The sequence below is a fragment of the Mchenga conophoros genome, linkage group LG11 (genome assembly GCF_057382185.1).
Source record: "Mchenga conophoros isolate Kocher_MC1m ecotype Shallow Benthic linkage group LG11, M_conophoros_male_GT1.1, whole genome shotgun sequence".
NCBI lineage: Eukaryota > Metazoa > Chordata > Actinopteri > Cichliformes > Cichlidae > Mchenga > Mchenga conophoros.
The window spans coordinates 30,538,204-30,558,785 of NC_140536.1; the positions used below are offsets into that span (position 1 = coordinate 30,538,204).

The window sequence follows — 20,582 nt, forward strand, 5'->3', positions numbered from 1 at the left end:
TTGCCTTTTGTTTTGCTTTGTTCATTTGTCTCTTTTAATTCTATTTTGTTGTACTTTTTCAACATGTTCAAAATAAAGATTCAATCAATCAATCAATCAATCAATCTCCCTGTGAATTCTGTGTGTAGATACCCTCCTCCTGGAGCAGATTATGGACCCTTTCTGTGTGTGGCGGCATGAGTGGAGTTTTGGAGAGTGTGCGGCTGAAGAGGAGTGAGTGTGTGTGGATTATCCCTTCTCCCTTGAGCCCTGGACCCCCCTCCCAACTCACTGTACATATATATAGCACTGAGTTGTTCCCTGTTGTAAATAAATTGTCTTCTTTTGTTTGCAAAGAACTCTGCGCGTGAATCCATCCAATAGCCATGACACCCTCTATAATATAATATATCGATCTGGCAGAAAAGCATCTCCCAGATACTACTACTACTAATAATAGTGCATAAACATTTCAACTTCTGCAACAAAATAATTTAATTTAATGTAGAAACAACCAGTCCCGAGGTGAGAAAGACATGTACCCAAAATGTGTACCCTTCCTCAATTTTGAACCTTAACAGTGTGCAGGCAGATACCTAGACCCAGCTGAGGGTTCCTGCATTTCCTCATTTATTGGTCTACCATTAATGTTAATGTATTAATGTGCTCAATGTTTTTTTACGAATTAATTTTTCCTTTTTGCTTTTAATTTTAATTTTTAACAGATGCTTTTGTGGTTTGTGCATAGTATGATTTACATAGTGTGACTCACAGTTAGAGGACCATGAATTTTAACAATGCCATGAAGATCTGGGTGAGTCATAGCCTTCAATTCTATAAAATTGCAAACATGGAAGGGCAACCAGCAGATGAAGAATGTAAAAATGATGGAGAAAATGATTCGGTTTCCTTGTGTCAAGATCCTCTCTCGATTTCTCTGATCCTTTTGTTACTCAGCTGTAAAAAATAAACACAATTGACTCCAAAACATGTGCGATGCAAACTTTCAAAGCACGCTGGCTTCACCCGATTCTTTGTTGGCAAATAGTCATTCACAGACAGTAAAGTTCAACTTCAACCCATTATTTAGCAAAGCATATGCATATGGAGATCACCCATGTCACACTCTAGGCCTGGCAGAGTATGCTCCAAGGAATCTCTGAAGCATTTCCTCTTAATAGAGCTACATTTATACTTTTCCACTACCCGCCTCCACATCAATGGGGAGGGCTTTAAAGGGCCGCCTGCTGTTGCGAGATCGATCAACTTCAGACCAGACAACAAACGACGGAGGCTCCGGAAAAGTGCAATCAAACGATGAGTTTTATTATCACAGGAGAACAGCCAACCGTCAGCATACGAATTGTTTTGCTCTGACAAAAATACAATGGGTTCTGGTTTTATAGGATAAAATATCACACCTACGTCAATACAGTTCAAAAATACATGGTGACAGACGGGCAAAAGTTCAACCCGTGCAGACAAGGGTACATCACGTACACTTCTAATAACCATAAACCGACATATAACTTCCCTTTTCTACATTACTTGCCTTTTAGGGTAATAACTTCAGGTCTCAGCATCTCTGAGAGCTAATAATGGACCCTCGTCATTAATCACTAAGTAGAGTACTTTGCAGCCAGTCTCAAACTGAAGCAGAAGACGCTTAGGCCTTCGCTCAGACCTGCTAGTAGATTAATATGTGTATCATAAGCGTGCATGCAATTAACCTGCTATGTTCTCATCTCCCCTCAGCATGTATCATCTGGACACTCTCACCAGTGAAGCTTAAAACCTTCTAGAATGGAACATCAACTCTAACTAAGCACATTCATGCATTGTGTATAGAATGAACTCAACCTGTAAAAATAGAAAGGTCAATGTGATGACAGACATATTCAATGCAATTTTATAAACCCTGCAGGAAATATTACTGATAAATGATACTGTGAAACATGTTATTAATACATTCTTCATAAGGCAGATTATATGGTAGCAATAAAAGAATCTCTGAATCCCAACATTCCCTCTTTTGACATTCCAACAGGAATGTCACCATACTTCATGTTGTATCACTCCCTGCCCCACTCTATGGGTGCCAGGTTCATCTGGTAGATGCCCTCAACCCAGCCAGGGTTCGCAACCCTCGCCACTATCTTTACCAACAATCCTCTGACACAAGGAATGATACAACACCCAGCAATGACCAATATTCCCAAAAATACAGCCAATGAGCACATCACTGATATAGCCACACCTTTCCATTGTCCAAACACGGATGCCACCCAGGACCCCACTGGGTTTTCAATACCTGAGTGCTCATGCATGGTTTTAGACAAATTTTCAGGCCCTCCAGAGCTCGGGTTACTGAGCCATCTGGGGCAGTATTGTTGTTCCATGGCGTCCCTGGTAAGGCTAGAGAGTCTCAGCAAGTTGTAATGAACGTAGTTAATGCGGTCATCATTCTTATTAGGCGTTATCCAAAGGAATATACTTTCAAACCCTGAAGCTACTGGGTCTGCCAGCTTATACTCGTTTGTAACTCCCCTGGGCACTCCTATGGAGTCTATCCTAGTCGGAGAGTTTAGCCGGGGGTCATATGCATGTATACCCTGGGTCCCTCTTTTTGCCAAAATGTGTCTCTTATGTCTGGCTGCTAAGGTACGTGTGTTGTGTTGCTGAATAGTCTTTACCTGATTTCCAATCAGTATGAGTGGAGCTCCCAGTCGCACCATTGCACATGTCCCTACGCTTCCCATTGGGACACGAACCAAAAGGGTGCTTTGCCCACAATAATAATACAACCCACTTCTTGCCCATGTTCCAATTAATGTGCTCGGGTCACTCACATTATTCGTGGTTCTTCCCGTGGGTGTGACAGCACACCAAGTAGGGTCGATTTCTCCCACGTGGTACTTTACTTTATCTGTAGAAAACCTGAAACATGTATAGTTATCTTGTTTTGGCATGAATGAATTGGCATTCTCCGCTTGCCCTATCGTGTTTGGTGCGAGATTATTAGTTTATCAGTTAGATTTGTCATTGAGTTTTTAAGTGTGACTCAGGCTTTGGGGTAAACTAAGTGTACCCTAATTACCCCAAACGAATCTGTTCCTGACATGTCCACCCTGATTACCAGATAGAATACGCCTCCCGGGCTCTCGGCTTTAAGCAGTATGTTCCATGGACCTAAGAAGATGGTGACAGGGTTATGAAAAACAGAATAAACCCTTTGAATTACTATTCCTTGCAGGCCTTCTGGCACATTTGGCTTCCAAAAGGCAGATTATATGGTAGCAATAAAAGAATCTCTGAATCCCAACACTGCTTTTGCTGTACAGCCATCTAAACGGCTGTTGTACAGCCATGTAAAGGGCTGAACACGCAGTGAAGCACTACAGTTAAATGCAGCTGGATGCAGAGAAGGGGTCCGATGCGCATACTTTAGCAGTGCCAAGCTGAATTAACCCTATGTTAGACTAGTCACAGTTGGCCATAACACTATCAAAGGTTTCTTACTGATCCTCACTGTTACATTTTCAAACAGTACTGATCAGCATGTATTCATACAACAAGTGGCACAAACTTTTTCATTCATATAGTGGTAGATATATTTGACCTAAATATATGGGTCATGTGAGTTGAACATGCAGGTTAATTGCTTAACACAGTGACTCCACTATATAAGACACTTCATTGTAAGTGTGCATAGTATATATGATTGCACAGAATTTATCTGAGTAATTATGATTACATATCTAGTGTATACAGGTATATATGTCATAATAAAATCCATTTCCACTAGCCTACACATAATTTCATATCCTCAATGCCTGGCTCTTTTAACCTTTGAGCAACAACATCTATCTTGCTTAATATTTCCACACTTGTTATTGACATGCGCATTGCACGGATGCCTATGGTCACTTAAGAGACAAGTATTACCAGTAATGGGATCACAAAGCCCACGACATGAGCTGAGCTTTGCAGACTGTCCTCTTGTTGTGTGCCCACACCACCACCCAGATGGACAAATAACGATCCAGACATCCAGGCTGTCAGAAAGAAGATACTGGCAAACATGTTGACTACACTCACAAAAGTGTTGAGCTTGCACATGAATTCTCCAAAAGGCCATTTGGTGACTCTAAGAGAGAGAAATGATCGAGAAAATAAGGAAGGCCGTGAAGAGGAAGTCAGCTATGGCCAGGTTGAGAAACCAAACCGAGTTGGGAGTGAACAATGCGTAAATTGCGTAAATGCGTCCTGGCTCCGCGTCCCGATTAATACACTGTATATATTTTGTCCTTGTAAATACCTCCCCCTCACTGTAAATAAACTGTCTTCACCGCAACTGTGCCTCCGTGCGTTCTGCTTCCTGGTGGAAGGAACAAAAATCCTGGAGGGCCAGGATTTCCCAAGGTGCTGTGTGTTACTCGTGGGCATAATATATGCTCTCAATCTGAGCTATTGCATGGATCTAAAATATACTTTTGAAGTTTTCAGAAGCTGTTCCTTGACCTGGATGGACTGAGAGCCAGTGGAAAGTCCCAAGAACAGTATTTTCTAAAGATGTCACTTGTTTTAGAGCACTAAGAGATTTTATTCAGATTGTGTTGCTTTGTACTTGGAAGTCCATTGGAATAAAATGATAGTGTTGACAAAAAACAGAAGACAAAAAATGTTTTTTTTTTCTTTTTTCTACCCAGCTGTTTTTGATATTATATTCAACAAATTGTGCCTTGGCAGTTGTTGTAAAACCTTTACAACTGTCCTTAACACCTATCCAATCTTTAATCCTCAGAGAGCTGTGCTGATAAATGAGCCAGCATTACGTTAAAGATGCTGACTCTGTTTCAAAAATTGTTAACTGTTTGGAATTCTACATGTGTAACATTGATCTTAAAGGTGTTTGCTGTATTGTGTAAAAGAAAAATGCAAGATCTTGTAAAGTTTGGTAGCCATTGAAAGCTAACAAAAATAAGAGAAAGCTAAAATGATGATAACAATGAAGAAAATCAGCAACTTAATATTTTAACTTAAAAAATGATTAAGAGGTTGGGAGCAGAGCAGCAGATTAACTTAACTTTTTTGTAATTGCTGTAATTAATTACATAACACTTAAAATCGTTTTAAATAATGTGGAAAAAGTAATGGAGGAACATAATTTTTACGAGTAAACAACTTAAAAACATGTTTTAAGCTACCAATTATTAAGTAAGCTGGTTCAAAACTCCGCTGACCGCATTATTACCAGAACCCCCTCCTGCCAGCACATCACCGCTGTTCTCCAGGAACTTCACTGGCTCCGTGTGAAATTCCGGATAGTGTACAAACTTCTTCTGCTCACCTTCAAGGCCCTTCATAACCTCGCTCCTCCCTACCTTCCTGACCTGTTAAGCACTATCTCTTCTGCCCGCTCACTTCAATCCTCTTCTTCTATCCAGCTTGCTGTGCCTTCTTTCCGCCTCACCACCATGGGAAGCAGAGCTTTCTGCTGCTCTGCTCCCAACCTGTGGAACTCTCAACCCCCAAATATACACTCAACAAAAATATAAACGCAACACCTTTGTTACTGCTCCCATTCCCCATGGGATGGACGTAGAGACCTAAAATTCATTCCAGATACACAATATAACCATCCCTCCCAAACAGTGGTCACAAATCAGTCCAAATGTGTGGTAGTGGGCACATCTGCTATATTGAGATAATCCATCCCACCTCACAGGTGTGCCACATCAGGATGCTGACATCATGAGTAGTGCACAGGTGTACCTCAGACTGTCCACAACAAAAGGCCACCCTGGAATGTGCAGTTTTTTGCGCTATTGGGGGTCTGGGGACCCAGAACCAGTCAGTATCTGGTGTGACCACCATTTTCCTCATGCAGTGCAACACATCGTCGCATGGAGTCTATCAGATTGTCAATTGTGGCCTGTGGAATGTTGGTCCACTCCACTTCAATGGCTGTGCGAGGTTGTTGGATATTCGTGGGAACTGGTACACGCTGTCGTATACGCCGGTCAAGCACATCCCGAACATGCTCAATGGGTGACATGTCCGGTGAGTATGCTGGCCATGCAAGAACTGGGACATTCTCAGCTGCCATCTGCCCTGAACAATGTGAACCATGATTCATCCGTGAAGCGCACACCTCTCCAACGTGCCAGACGCCATCGAATGTGAGCATTTGCCCACACAAGTCTGTTACGGCGACGAGCTGGAGTCAGGTCAAGACCCCGATGAGGACGACGGGCATGCAGTTGAGCGTCCCTGAGACGGTTTCTGACAGTTTGTGCAGAAATTGTTTGGTTGTGCAAACCAATTGTTCCAGCAGCTGTCTGGGTGGCTGGTCTCAGACGATCTTGGAGGTGAACCTGCTGGATGTGGAGGTCCTGGGCTGGTGTGGTTACACGAGGTCTGCGGTTGTGAGGCCGGTTGGATTCTTTGAAACGCCTGTGGAGACGGCTTATGGTTGAGAAATGAACATTCAATGCACGGGCGACAGATCTGGTTGACATTCCTGCTGTCAGCATGCCAATTGCACGCTCCCTCATTGCTTGTGGCATCTGTGGCATTTTGCTGTGAGACAAAACTGCACATTCCAGGGTGGCCTTTTGTTGTGGGCAGTCTGAGGTACACCTGTGCACTACTCATGATGACAGAACTGCATATAACTGGAAAGCTAAAATGAGGGATATAAACCATATATTCAGCTATCATAATGGGCAGTGTTACATTCTTGGGCAATTACAAACCCAATTCTTGAAAGGTTGGAATGTTGTGCAAAATGTGAGAAAAAATCAGAATGCTGTCATTTGCAAATGTTTTCAAGGAACCGCTCAGATAATGTTCAGTGACTTTATTTACAGTATGAAGGTGAAACAACAATCCAAACACAAGTTCAACAATAGTGAAGGTCCTGATTCCACAGGGCAAGTTTCTTCAAAAGTCCAGTATCTCCACACATCTCTCAAGAAGCCATATATTAACATGATCTAGAAATGCTCCATCTTCTTTGGGTCAAAGCTCATTTAAAATGAACTAAATGAACTGAGACAAAGTCAAAAACTGTTCTGTATTCAGACGAATTGAAATTTGAAGTTGTGTTTGGAAAACATGCAAACATTTGCATCCTCTGGGTTAAAGAGGGGAGAGACCATCCATCTTGCTATCAGCAGTCAGTTGAAAAGCCTGCATCTCTGATGGTATGGTGGTGCATTACTGTCTGGAGAGGCACCATTAATTCTTTGTAGGACTATTGAGCTGACAATCATGTTCTCTCAGGAAATGGTAGAAAGAAAGAAAGAAAATAAGACAGCACTCCACACCCCAAGGCCTAATGACGTATTTAAAAAAAATCTCAAAAAAGGTTATTTGCATATTTAAAAAAATATACTTGAATACAGAGTAACTGAAATGAAGGCTTTTAAATGTTGCTAAATCTCAAGGATGTACATCTTTTCTAATCTCAGACCTTAAAGTCATAATTCAATTTTTTTTAAAACAGAAAAAGAAAATAAACAACATTTTCATACTAACTTCAGCACATTGCTCCTTGAACTGTAAACTATTGCATCTTTTTGTTTACATACTGAATAGTTAATGTAAGAAAACTGACTATTTAGCATGTTTTCTTTATACATTTCTTTATATTTTGTTTCCATGGTGTCAGAATACATTACTGTAATTTTTGAAGGGGTCTCGAGCAATAGTTTTCTTTAGACATGGGCTGCTTTTTTACTCATTCAGTCTCTAACCATTTTCAGAGTAATGTTTTTCGTAACACATTTAACACTGATCTATGAATCAATAAAGAAAAAAAAAACTGCAACTAACTTAAGGGATAGACCAGTTCGGTGTCTACACATAACAGCCAACTAAGCAAATAAACTATTGTAATTCATAAATTTTGGCACCTTTTTATTAGCATTATTTGTTCCCATGTATTTATCGATGAAAAAATGCCAAGGATTAGAGCTTGAAAGCTAAATGTTTCCCAAAAAGTAGCCAAACAACATATGAACTGTATCTTAAGGCCATGACATGAAGAATTACGAAAAAAAAATGATTTATTGTATTTTTTGCTTTGCAACATCTACCTTCTAACATAAAAGTCACTTAAAATTAATTTAATGATGAAATCCAAATCATGGAAAAATGACAGCATCAAAGTAAAAAAACAGAAAACAAAACAAACAACACAAAAAAACCATTCATCTGTTAAATAGTTTTAGTGAATTTTAATGCAGAGATGCAGCACGCATAAGTTTTAACGTATTCTGACTAATTAAAATTGTAACTCCTCTTTCTTACTATTATAAGTAAATATAGTAAGCATAGTGGGATATTCTCTGTCTGTGCAACAATAGATAAGTACCATACTAACAAGCTGACATTTTATATTTCTGTGAAAGAGTTTAAAGTTTAAAAAAACAAAAAACAAAAAAACATTTAATGCAATAAAATTCATTAGCAATTGATGTAAAATTCATTACATGAATAAATGAGGGTTTCATTCAAGTCCATATACATGTGAAGGCAGACGAGCAAATTATATTGTGTATGTCTGTTCATGAGCGTAAATTTGTAAAACAAAAAACAATGATTCATTTCAAAATTCATTGTCTGGTGGGGCACTCTTCTTCAGTTCTAGGAATCCCCTCAGTGATGATTACTGTGCTTTCTGGGATGTTTTCATAAATGGCTGGGTCGATCTGATCTAAAGTGGCAGCAATGTCTGATTTTTGGGAAGCTTTTGAAAAGGTTGATGACATGGAGCGGGTGGACAGAAATAACAAATGGTCTTCTGCCAGTGCACTCTCGAGTACAAAACAAATGGACTGTCGAAATTTCTTCTGGAATTCTTCACACATGAAAACATAAAGGATGGGGTTCAAGCAGCTGTTCAGAAAAGCCAGACTCACAGTCAGAGGACCATACATTCTAACAATCCCCTGGAGCTCTAACTTCAATTCTATGAAATTGAAAATGTGGAAAGGCAACCAACAGATGAAGAATGTAAAAATGATGGAGAAAATGACCCGGCGAGATCTGCGTCTCCTTGTTCTCGGCATGCGCATTGCACGGATACCAATGGACACATAAGAGATCACTATTATCAGGAATGGGATCACAAAGCCCATAACAAAGCGAAAAATGTCGAGAGTCAATTTGTGTTCTTTGATTGTTGCAGAATAACCACAGGAACTTTCCCCTCCGTTCCCCACTGATGCAGTGCGAAAAGTGGCATAAGGAGTGCTGCAGACGCAAGCGATCACCCAGATCCCAGCTGATATGAGCTGAGCTTTGCTGACTGTGCGTTTGTTGTGTGCCCACACCACCACACAGATACACAGACAACGATCCAAACTCATGGCTGTCAGAGTAAAGATGCTGACAAACATGTTGACTACACTCACAAAGGTGTTGAGCTTGCACATGAATTCTCCAAAAGGCCATCGGTGACTCTGAGAGAGAGAAATGATCGAGAAAATAAGGAAGGCCGTGAAGAGGAAGTCAGCTATGGCCAGGTTGAGAAACCAAACCGAGTCGACTGTTTTCTGCATTTTGAATCCCGCCACATAGATAACAAGGCCATTGCCCAGAGTTCCAGCTATAAATATCACACAGTAGATGACAATGGAGGCTGTTTGTATGTGTGTGAAAGCTGCATCTTGTTCAGGTGACTGAGTTGCATTGAAAGTGATGTTATCTGAAAGCAAAAAAGAAAATGTTTTATTAAACAAATCATGTTTCCACAATATATTATATGAACAGATAAAATAAGAGGATTTCATTACATTTGTTGCCAAATTATACAAATTAAGTAATTTTTAATTAACAAAATACAGCTATGCATTTTCATAGTTGGCTCCAACACATGTTCTATGCAATACTAGCTTCTACTTTTGTGATGCACATACAGAATTCTGTGTGCAAGTTGATATTTGCATTTATCTAACTCAGTTTCTTTTGTGATTAATAACATAATTAATAACAGGTATGAGTGCTCATTTTGAACAGTTTAACAAGAACTCAAATAACCTTTCACATATTGCTGCTTAAAGAGAAATAGTAATATATGTCTAGACTAAATTAACTTACCCGTCCCCATGCTCTTTTTAGCTGAGAGAGTCTGCCGTGGTTGTAAGTTGATCTCTATCAGTTGCTGCTTCTACTTGCTCTCTCTTTGATTTCTCCTCCCTCTCAGTTTCTGCAGCTGCAGATGAATCAGTACGCAAATACAGAAATGAGCAGATAATTTAATAGTAACGCCTCAGAATATGCTAATGCAACAACATTTGCCTGAACTGAATGAACATTTTTGTGATGACGCTCAAAAGGTTGGACAAATCTTACAAGAGTATTATTTATATCTGTATATTGTGCCAATGTTGTACATATATCACTGTAGACAATCACCGATCGTGGTTAGCTACATCGTTCTTGTGCTGCACTGTACTCACATTCATGCACCCTTACAGACACTCTTTGGCTTATCAGATGAACACAAAAGACAAAGAAGTGCTAAAAATGTAAGAGTTTATTGCATAAAGATTCACCAAATAACATTAAAGTGGCTGTTTGGCAAAGACTGTTGTTATTAAGTGTCGATGCAAACAGTAAAACTGTATATTATTGATTTTGTATGGAAGTAGTCACTGGTGCAGAGATGGAAAAAATGTAAATATGCTTTTGCTTCTTTGTTAGCATTAGCTGTGCTTTAAAAACACAGTAATGCTTCCTGCACACGTGTTGGAAAGTTTCTGTGTGTTTGCACATTAGCTGTAATTATCTGGTTGATCTAGATGTTCAGATAGAACTAAGTAGAGGTGCCCAAGGACACTTTTCAAATAATAGAATACCATATGTCTCAAGCAGCTGATTTTTCTCGGTGGTCATGCATTTAACAGTGTATACCAGTACTATGTAAATGGTAAATGGTAAATGGCCTGTATTTGTATAGCGCTTTACCAGTCCCTAAGGACCCCAAAGCACTTTACACATTCAGTCATCCACCCATTCACACACACATTCACACACTGGTGATGGCAAGCTACATTGTAGCCACAGCCGCTCTGGGGCGCACTGACAGAGGCGAGGCTGCCGGACACTGGCGCCACCGGGCCCTCTGACCATGTATATCATTACTTTCTGCACATGGCACTGGGTAATCATTTGCATTAATAGTGGTTTGTTTATAATTTATTGATACGATCTTGCTATTTCTTTTGTAATTTCTGAACTCTGCACCGAGTACTTGACTTCAGTAATATCATTGAAAAAGATGACATAAATTGTCATATATCAGAATCATTGCCACAAGTGTCCATTTCACGATTCTACTACCACGGTGCCATCCTAAATGACAGCTCGTTACAGGAGTGCGTTTTTATGATGTTCTTCTGTTTATTTATTAATTTATTAGTTTTGCTTTTTTCTTAATCACATATTCAGTTATTCTTATTTCTTAGTAAATTTGTTACTTTATACCAGGGGGGTTGTTAGTCCCAAAAAAAAAAAAAAAAGGTACACAAAACTCACAGGGGAGCAGAGTCCAAAACACAGTTCAGGTGGCCGGCCTGGGGCCCGATAACACAGGAGGCCAGGATGGAACAGTTCAGGTGAAGAGGGTCCGGGGCCGGCCGTGCGGAAGGCAACGGCGGCCGCTCAGGCAATGGCGGCCGCCATTGGCTAGGCTAGGCTAGGCTACTGGCGCCCGGCCAGTAGCCTAGCCAGCGGTCCAGAAAACGGCCGTTTAGCTCCAGACCCAAACGAGGCTGGGCCAGGCGAGGCCGAAGGCACGGAAGCCGGGGCCGCAGCGGGCGAAGATGCTGAAGACGCTGCTGCAGGCGATGATGCGGATGCCGAAGACGCCGCTGCAGGCGATGATGCGGATACTGACACGAAGGCTGGACCAGACGAGGATGCAGACACGAAGGCTGGACCAGACGAGGATGAAGCTGAAGCTGGACCAGACGAGGATGAAGCCGAAGCTGGACCAGGCGAGAATGAAGCCGGGCCAGGACCAGGCGAGAATGAAGCCGGGCCAGGCGAGGATGAAGCCGGGCCAGGCGAGGATGAAGCTTCAGGCTGAGGCGTGGCAGTAGCAGGTGGTAGCGCTGCAGGTGATGGTACTGCAGGAGGCGGCGCTGCAGCCACAGGTGGAGAAGCAGCCACAGGTGGAGAAGCAGCCACAGGTGGAGAAGCAGCCACAGGTGGCCAGACGGGATCCTCGGGCCCCCCAGCTGACGTGGCAGCCGGTGTGGCATGAGGCTGGACGGGCTCCTCGGGCCCCCCAGCCGAAGAAGCAGGAGGCTGGACGGGCTCCTCGGGCCCCCCAGCTAGCGAAACAGGAGGCTGGACGGGCTCCTCGGGCCCCCCAGCGGGCGAAGCAGGAGGCTGGACGGTCTCCTCGGGCCCCCCAGCCGACGTGGCAGCCAGTGTGGCACGAGGCTGGACGGGCTCCTCGGGCCCCCCAGCTAGCGAAGCAGGAGGCTGGACGGGCTCCTCGGGCCCCCCAGCCGAAGAAGCAGGAGGCTGGACGGGCTCCTCGGGCCCCCCAGCCGACGTGGCAGCCAGTGTGGCATGAGGCTGGACGGGCTCCTCGGGCCCCCCAGCTAGCGAAGCAGGAGGCTGGACGGGCTCCTCGGGCCCCCCAGCAGGCGAAACAGGAAGCTGGACGGGCTCCTCGGGCCCCCCAGCGAAAACAGCCGCAGAACCAGTGGGCACCGGGGCCCCCGGCACACATGAAACAAAACCAGTAGGCACGTGGGCCTCTGGCACACATGAAACAAAACCAGTAGGCACGTGGGCCTCTGGCACACATAAGGAGGGCTGCAGCTGCGCAGAGCACTGACCCTGCTCAGGCAGTGACAGCCCGGTGCAGTTCACAGCTGGCATCTTGGCCTCCAGGGGTCCAGAGTAAGCTGAGGGCAGTAACCCAGCCTCTGGGGAAGCCCCGGAGTGAGCAATAGTCTCTAATGTTGCCAGCTTTTGGGGAACAGGTCCGTAGTGAAACAGTTTATCTCCCTGCTTAGAAACAGCGGTGGAAAAACAGTATGAATGTTGTGACTCAGCCATTAACTGAACTATGGGTTGTAGCGATGCTAGCGGTGGTGGTGGCTGAGTGGCTAACTGGAGCGGCGGCAGAACAGGTAATTGTGCCCTTAGGGAGGCTAACGGTTGAGCTGCAGACCTGGAAGCTTGTGGCTGGACACAGAACTGAGCCGGAGAATGACGATACAGTCCTGGCTCGGAGGGAGCGGCAGAGACAGAGTCTGTCGGTTTTCCAGAGGGTTTGTACACGCCCACTTGCGAAGGATCTGTTACCACGAAGGTAGGTAAGCGACCCGTACAGTCTCCCATCCCGCTCTGAATAGCCCCAGAAAACAAAGTCCCGGAATCTGGGGAAGCCAATGCATCCCGCTCACTCACCGCCTCGGGCTGCTCGAAAGTAAATGCAGACGGGGGGTGAAGTCCAAGGTCCAAAAGGAGAAACTCCCGCTCCCACGAACAGAGCGAGTCCAGAAGCCACGGGAGACCGGTCACCAGACGCTGTAGCCGCCTCTCTATAGCGCGCTGGGACGTGCCACCCGGGCTTTCCAGCCACAGGTCGATCAGCTCCTGTGTGGCATCGATGAGCGTCTCCCGTAGCTCCCTGGACGGATTAAGCGCTGCTGGGTCCATCTTGTGGTCGCGTCGTACTGTCACGGCTCGGGGCAGCGGCCGTGTGAAGAGTGGAAAGGAGGACTCAAACGCAGCGCTTCCTTAGATGTGAAGGTGATTTATTGACAATACTGAACATAAAGTGGAGATGGCAAACAGAACTAAGGACGAACTAAACTGGGAGAAACTACACAAAGGGAGTGGCAAACCTGAACATGAAAGTAGAACAGCAGGGAGAGCACGCAGGGGATTCACCGGGTATGAACACAGACGACGCGACGAGGAGCAGAGGAAAACACACACTATAAGTACACAGAGAGACACTGGGAAATCACACACAGGTGGGGGGAAACAGCTGGACCTGATTAACCTGACGAGACAGGGGAACACTAACACCAGGGACCAATAGAGGGAGCACAAACCCAGAACCCAGTATCTAAAATCCCAAAACACAAACCATCCCAAAACAGCCCATGAATAATAAAGAGAATAATAACAAAAAAGAACACAAACACAAAGTCACTGAGTCATGGTCGCAGGACCATGACACTCCGCACCTTTTCTTCTCTCCTCTGTCCTGCTTATAAGAAGAATGTAATATAAACCGTATACTAAACAGGTTTTCTTTCAGTGGATGGGAGGAGCGGTTAATGAGGAAATTAAAATAGTAAACAAAAACATGCCCACCAATCAATAACAAGGCCGGAGCCATCATACCTATTACGGTATTTATTTTTTGCTTTGCAGTTCTACATCTATCCTTGTGTAAGAAGAATGTGTTTAGTAGCCATTTTTAAAAAAAATAATTCTTGACTTAATTTTATTTTTAGTCTCAGAACGAATAGTGAGGCAATACCATTTTGATTTTGCAACAACCACAAGTCCTAATTGAGAAGGGCACAGCTCATCCGTGCAATAACAAACCTATAATAAGCGGAGGCTATCTCTAGTTCTTTGACTGTATTTCATAGTTTAATAGCCTACAAAAATCTAATGTGTTAATCTGTTGGTTATAATTTTAAAGGATTTATATATATATATATATATATGTATATATATATATATATATATATATATATATATATATATATATATATATATATATATATATATATAAATAAGGATTCCTTTTATTTTTCAATTTGCATAGTGTGTTCAATACTACACTGTGGCATAAAGTATACAGCCTTATAAATATCCAGTGAAATAAAAGAAGAGTATGCAGAGTGTAAGCCAGTTTTGTCATGCAGACAACATCAGCATGTTTTTATTAACAGGTTGATCAAAAAACCCTTAATGATCAATAAAAAGACACAGCTCTCGTGTAAGAGTATGATGCATATTGTTTAAACATGGTTAGGAACATACATACAAAAAAGTGAAAGTAATTTAAAATGAAATGTCATAATGGTATTTCAAATCATGGAAATTGACAGCATGAAAGAAAAAAAAAGAAACTCCCTGGAGTTTGTTTGATGGTTCTCTGGAGTTATGAAACACACTTCTCAGTCTGGAAATCTGATGGATAAGTCTGGGTTTGGTTGTTGCCAGGAGAATGGTAATTTTCTGACTGCATTGTGCCAAGTGAAAGGAACTTTAATGAATATTTAATCCTCCCAAATTTTTTGAAACAATTTGGGGATGGCCCCTGCCTGTTCCAATATCACTGTGCAAGAATGCACAAAGCACTGTGTCCATAAAAACATGGATGAACGGGTTTGGTGTTGAAGAACTGGACTGGCCTGCACAGGTTCCTGACCTCAATAGAACATCTTTGCGATGAATTAGAGTCGAGACTGCGAGTCAGGCCTTCTCATCCAACATCGCTGTCTAATCTCACAAGTGGTCTTCTGGAAGAATGGTAAACACATTCCTAAACATCTCAATGAGTTGAAGGGTGGGCTGACATCATCTTAAACACTATACATTAGAATGGGATTTCATTCAAGTTCATATACATGTGAAGGCAGACAAGCAAACACTTTTGGAAATATTGTGTATGTCTGTGCATGAGCGTAAATTTGTAAAACAAAAAACAATGATTCATTTCAAAATTCATTGTCTGGTGGGGCACTCTTATTCAGTTCTAGGAATCCCCTCAGTGATGATTACTGTGCTTTCTGGGATGTTTTCATAAATGGCTGGGTCGATCCGATCTAAAGTGGCAGTAGTGTCTGATTTTTGGGAAGCTTTTGAAAAGGTTGATGACATGGAGCGGGTGGACAGAAATAACAAATGGTCTTCTGCCAGTGCACTCTCGAGTACAAAACAAATGGACTGTCGAAATTTCTTCTGGAATTCTTCACACATGAAAACATAAAGGATGGGGTTCAAGCAGCTGTTCAGAAAAGCCAGACTCACAGTCAGAGGACCATACATTCTAACAATCCCCTGGAGCTCTAACTTCAATTCTATGAAATTGAAAGTGTGGAAAGGCAACCAACAGATGAAGAATGCAAAAATGATGGAGAAAATGACCCGGCGAGATCTGCGTCTCCTTGTTCTCGGCATGCGCATTGCACGGATACCAATGGACACATAAGAGATCATTATTATCAGGAATGGGATCACAAAGCCCATAACAAAGCGAAAAATGCAGAGAGTCAATTTGTGTTCTTTGATTGTTGCAGAATAACCACAGGAACTTTCCCCTCCGTTCCCCACTGATGCAGTGCGAAAAGTGGCATAAGGAGTGCTGAAGACGCCAGCGATGACCCAGATCCCAGCTGATATAAGCTGAGCTTTGCTGACTGTGCGTTTGTTGTGTGCCCACACCACCACACAGATACACAGACAACGATCCAAACTCATGGCTGTCAGAGTAAAGATGCTGACAAACATGTTGACTACACTCACAAAGGTGTTGAGCTTGCACATGAATTCTCCAAAAGGCCATCGGTGACTCTGAGAGAGAGAAATGATCGAGAAAATAAGGAAGGCCGTGAAGAGGAAGTCAGCTATGGCCAGGTTGAGAAACCAAACCGAGTCGACTGTTTTCTGCATTTTGAATCCCGCCACATAGATAACAAGGCCATTGCCCAGAGTTCCAGCTATAAATATCACACAGTAGATGACAATGGAGGCTGTTTGTATGTGTGTGAAAGCTGCATCTTGTTCAGGTGACTGAGTTGCATTGAAAGTGATGTTATCTGAAAGCAAAAAAGAAAATGTTTTATTAAACAAATCATGTTTCCACAATATATTATATGAACAGATAAAATAAGAGGATTTCATTACATTTGTTGCCAAATTATACAAATTAAGTAATTTTTAATTAACAAAATACAGCTATGCATTTTCATAGTTGGCTCCAACACATGTTCTATGCAATACTAGCTTCTACTTTTGTGATGCACATACAGAATTCTGTGTGCAAGTTGATATTTGCATTTATCTAACTCAGTTTCTTTTGTGATTAATAACATAATTAATAACAGGTATGAGTGCTCATTTTGAACAGTTTAACAAGAACTCAAATAACCTTTCACATATTGCTGCTTAAAGAGAAATAGTAATATATGTCTAGACTAAATTAACTTACCCGTCCCCATGCTCTTTTTAGCTGAGAGAGTCTGCCGTGGTTGTAAGTTGATCTCTATCAGTTGCTGCTTCTACTTGCTCTCTGTCTTTGATTTCTCCTCCCTCTCAGTTTCTGCAGCTGCAGATGAATCAGTATGCAAATACAGAAATGAGCAGATAACAAAACAGTAATTTCTCAGAACACACTAATGCAACAACATTTGCCTGAACTGAATGAACATTTTTGTGATGACAAGTCTTAATAGAGTATTATTTTATAGCTAACTATTGTACCCTTCTTGCATATTTTGCTGTAGAGAGTCCCATTTGTGGTTACCTACATTGTGCTTCTGCTACACAAAAGGTCACTTGACTTATCAGATGGACATGAAAGACACACATATGCTAATAGTTTTAGAGATCATTTAAAAATCGTTCATAGATTTACCAATTAACATTATAGTGTATGTTTGGTATGTTGTTAACAAGTGTCAATACAAACAGTAAAATTCAGTTAAAAAATGATGCTGTTGAGTTCAGTCTACTGTACGCAGCGGTAGCATCTCTTCCACAATATAGACTGCAATAATTTTTTTAAGATCACCTTCAGACGCTTTCTGTGCTGCTGAAATAAAATCAGGTTTTGCCTGCTTAGCAGGAGTTGTCCATGGATGATGAACAAGGATCACTCAGAAGTGTTCGTCTATGCTCTCGTGTCAGGCGCTTCAGTAGATTACTCATGCTATTAACAGCAGCCGATAGTTTTTTTCTCCCTAGGACATAGCTTACATATTACTGTAATATTCTTGTCTGCTTGTTTCAGAAAAGTGAAGAGACGGGAATATTTCTATTTCAAAAAACAGCCACTCGCTTCAGCCGAGTCCTACATATTCTGCTTTAGAATACGACTATGCAGCAAAGTGGCGCGAAATGACGTGCAGCTGCACTACAGCGATGTTAAAGCGGCAGAGTTTACGTCTACATTTAGAAGACAAATGATTGAAATTAAATAATGATTTCAGCGAGTTTAATTATTTTACAATGTAACACAAGTACATTGTAAGTAACTGTAATTAAAATACCTAAAAATGAACAGTAATTAGTTACTCTACTTTTTCAGTGGAAAAGTAATTTAATTACAGTAACTCGTTACTTAGTAACGCATTACACCCAACACTGCTCATGGCCTTTGATCGGTGGGTTTTGGTCAGTGGTTGTTGATCAATGGTCATGAGAATCTGCATAATTAAGATTAAGAAACTGACCTCCCAGCCCACTGTTCCTTCAGTGGGCAGGTTTCAGTCATTATGCAAATATACTGTTTAAAAGATTGGGGAAAACTGCAGCCAGCTGAGACTGAAGAAGACAATGGGATGAGTGTCGAAACATTTCTCCCACTGAAAACGCTACGTCCAGATAAACAGAATCAGACTCAGAATCAGACTTCATCAGAATGTTTTTATTCTTTTATTTTATATACAAGTGTAACAAAATCATAATGCTCTATTAAAGTTCAGTGTCTTCTGACATCATTATGAATTCTGATCATAAAGAAAAAACTGGTTGATGAGCAGGAGTATTAAAAGCTTACTTAGAAACATATATAACTTTTCTCAAAGGAAATTTAATGATGGCAATCCAATTTCTATGAACAATATAAAGTTCAAAAAAAGAAACAAAAACAACCCCCTCTCCAAAGAAAGAAAAAAAAAACGCTTCATGTAATACTTCATGTCATCCTTCTCTCACCCCAACCGGTCGCAGCAGATGGCTGCCCCTCCCTGAGCCTGGTTCTGCCGGAGGTTTCTTCCTGTTAAAAGGGAGTTTTTCCTTCCCACTGTTGCCAAAGTGCTTGCTCATAGGGGGTCATATGATTGTTGGGTTTTTCTCTGTATCTATGAAGCGCCTTGAGGCGACTTTTGTTGTGATTTGGCGCTATATAAATAAAATTGAATTGAATTAATCCTTTGTTTTAATCAAGAACTCAATAGCTATAACTCCAAGCTGCAGCACAATAACATGGGTTTTCAGTTACTCTGACTCTTTCTTGCTTGTCTAATAATATGACAAGACAAAAACACGTGCTTTGTGTTTCTGTGCATGAATGTACTTTATGTTATAATCTGATGTGAAAGTTTTGGATTAAAAATCAATGAATTCCTTTTTACATTGCCTTTTGTTACACTGGATTTTGTTGCTGTGTGTTGATTTTACTCGGAGACCGGAATCTCCTCAGTGATGATCACGTTGCTTACTGGGATGTTTTCATAAATGGCTGGGTCAATTATTTTTAAAGTTGCAGCAGGATCAAAATTTTGAGACATTTTTGAAATGGTTGATGACGTACAGTGACTGGACACATGGTCCTCTGCCAGAGCACTCTCAAGTACAAAACATACGGACTGCCGAAGCTTCTTCGTGAATTCTTCACACATGAAAACATAGAGGATGGGGTTCAGGCAGCTGTTCAGAAAAGCCAGACTCAAAGTCAGAGGACCCATGATTCTAACAATGTTCCTGAGGTCTGGGTTATTCACAGCCTTTAATTCTATAAAGTTAAAAACATGGAAGGGTAACCAGCAGATGAAGAATGCAAAAATGATGGAGAAAATGATCCTGTGAGATCTCCTTCTCCTTGTTCTCTGCATGCGCATTGCACAGATCCCTATGGCCACATAAGAGATGACTATTACCAGGAATGGGATCACAAAGCCCATAAGAAAGCGAAAAATGTGGAGACTCCATTTTTGTTCATGTGTCATAGAATAACCACAGTAATATGTCCCATTATCTCCTAACACGGTGCGAAAAGTGGCATAAGGAGTGCTGCAGATCGCAGCAGTCACCCAGATACCAGCACATATGAGCCGAGCTTTGCAGACTGTGCGTTTGTTCTGTGCCCACACCACCACCCAGATGGACAAACAACGATCCAAACTTATAGCTGTCAGAGTAAAGATGCTGGCAAACATGTTGACTAAAGTGACAAAGTTGTTGAGCTTGCACACGAATTGTCCAAAACATTGAATGAAACACAAGGAGAAACGAGGACTCACAGATACACAGAGGGGCACACAGGGGGTAATCAAATAAGGAACATCTTAACAGAACCTAGGAACCACGGCATAAATAAGGAACAAAATACAAAAATACAAGAAAACTAAGAATGCTGGGCCAATATGGCCCAGGATCATGACAACATTAACATTTGTATTACAATGATTGTTATAACCTCAGGTTAATCTTCTATTTACAGGTGGCAGAATAATCATATGATCTTTCATTGCAGGTGTAACCATGATCATCTCATACATATTGCAGTTTGTTGCTCATTATAGAGTTGTGCTCAAGTTAATAAGGGTTAAAAGCTACAGTCAGCGCGATGTCTGGCTGATCTATGGAGGGGAGAGGCT

General features: G+C 41.8%; 3 protein-coding genes across 3 annotated transcripts; all 3 read right to left on the reverse strand.

The window, feature by feature from the left end:
• Window positions 1-7,717: 7,717 nt before the first annotated feature.
• LOC146564558 (formyl peptide receptor 2-like) lies at window positions 7,718-10,120 on the reverse strand. Its single transcript, XM_085290386.1, has 2 exons — window positions 10,087-10,120; window positions 7,718-9,694 (listed from the first exon to the last, which is right to left on the reverse strand). Exons 1-2 carry the CDS (start codon window positions 10,094-10,096, stop codon window positions 8,601-8,603), a joined length of 1,104 nt encoding a protein of 367 aa, XP_085146512.1. The 5' UTR covers window positions 10,097-10,120; the 3' UTR covers window positions 7,718-8,600.
• Window positions 10,121-15,726: 5,606 nt separating this feature from the next.
• On the reverse strand, window positions 15,727-17,225 carry LOC146564559 (formyl peptide receptor 2-like). Its single transcript, XM_085290387.1, has 2 exons — window positions 17,192-17,225; window positions 15,727-16,799 (listed from the first exon to the last, which is right to left on the reverse strand). Exons 1-2 carry the CDS (start codon window positions 17,199-17,201, stop codon window positions 15,727-15,729), a joined length of 1,083 nt encoding a protein of 360 aa, XP_085146513.1. The 5' UTR covers window positions 17,202-17,225.
• Window positions 17,226-18,579: 1,354 nt separating this feature from the next.
• On the reverse strand, window positions 18,580-20,148 carry LOC146564560 (prostaglandin D2 receptor 2-like). The gene has a single exon (XM_085290388.1). The coding sequence runs from the start codon at window positions 20,139-20,141 to the stop codon at window positions 19,380-19,382; it is 762 nt and encodes a 253-aa protein (XP_085146514.1). The 5' UTR covers window positions 20,142-20,148; the 3' UTR covers window positions 18,580-19,379.
• Window positions 20,149-20,582: the final 434 nt, after the last annotated feature.

What these genes read in the sequence shown, in the direction of transcription:
- LOC146564560 (XM_085290388.1), bottom strand. Translation starts at nt 20,141, where the DNA reads ATGTTTGCCAGCATCTTTACTCTGACAGCTATAAGTTTGGATCGTTGT.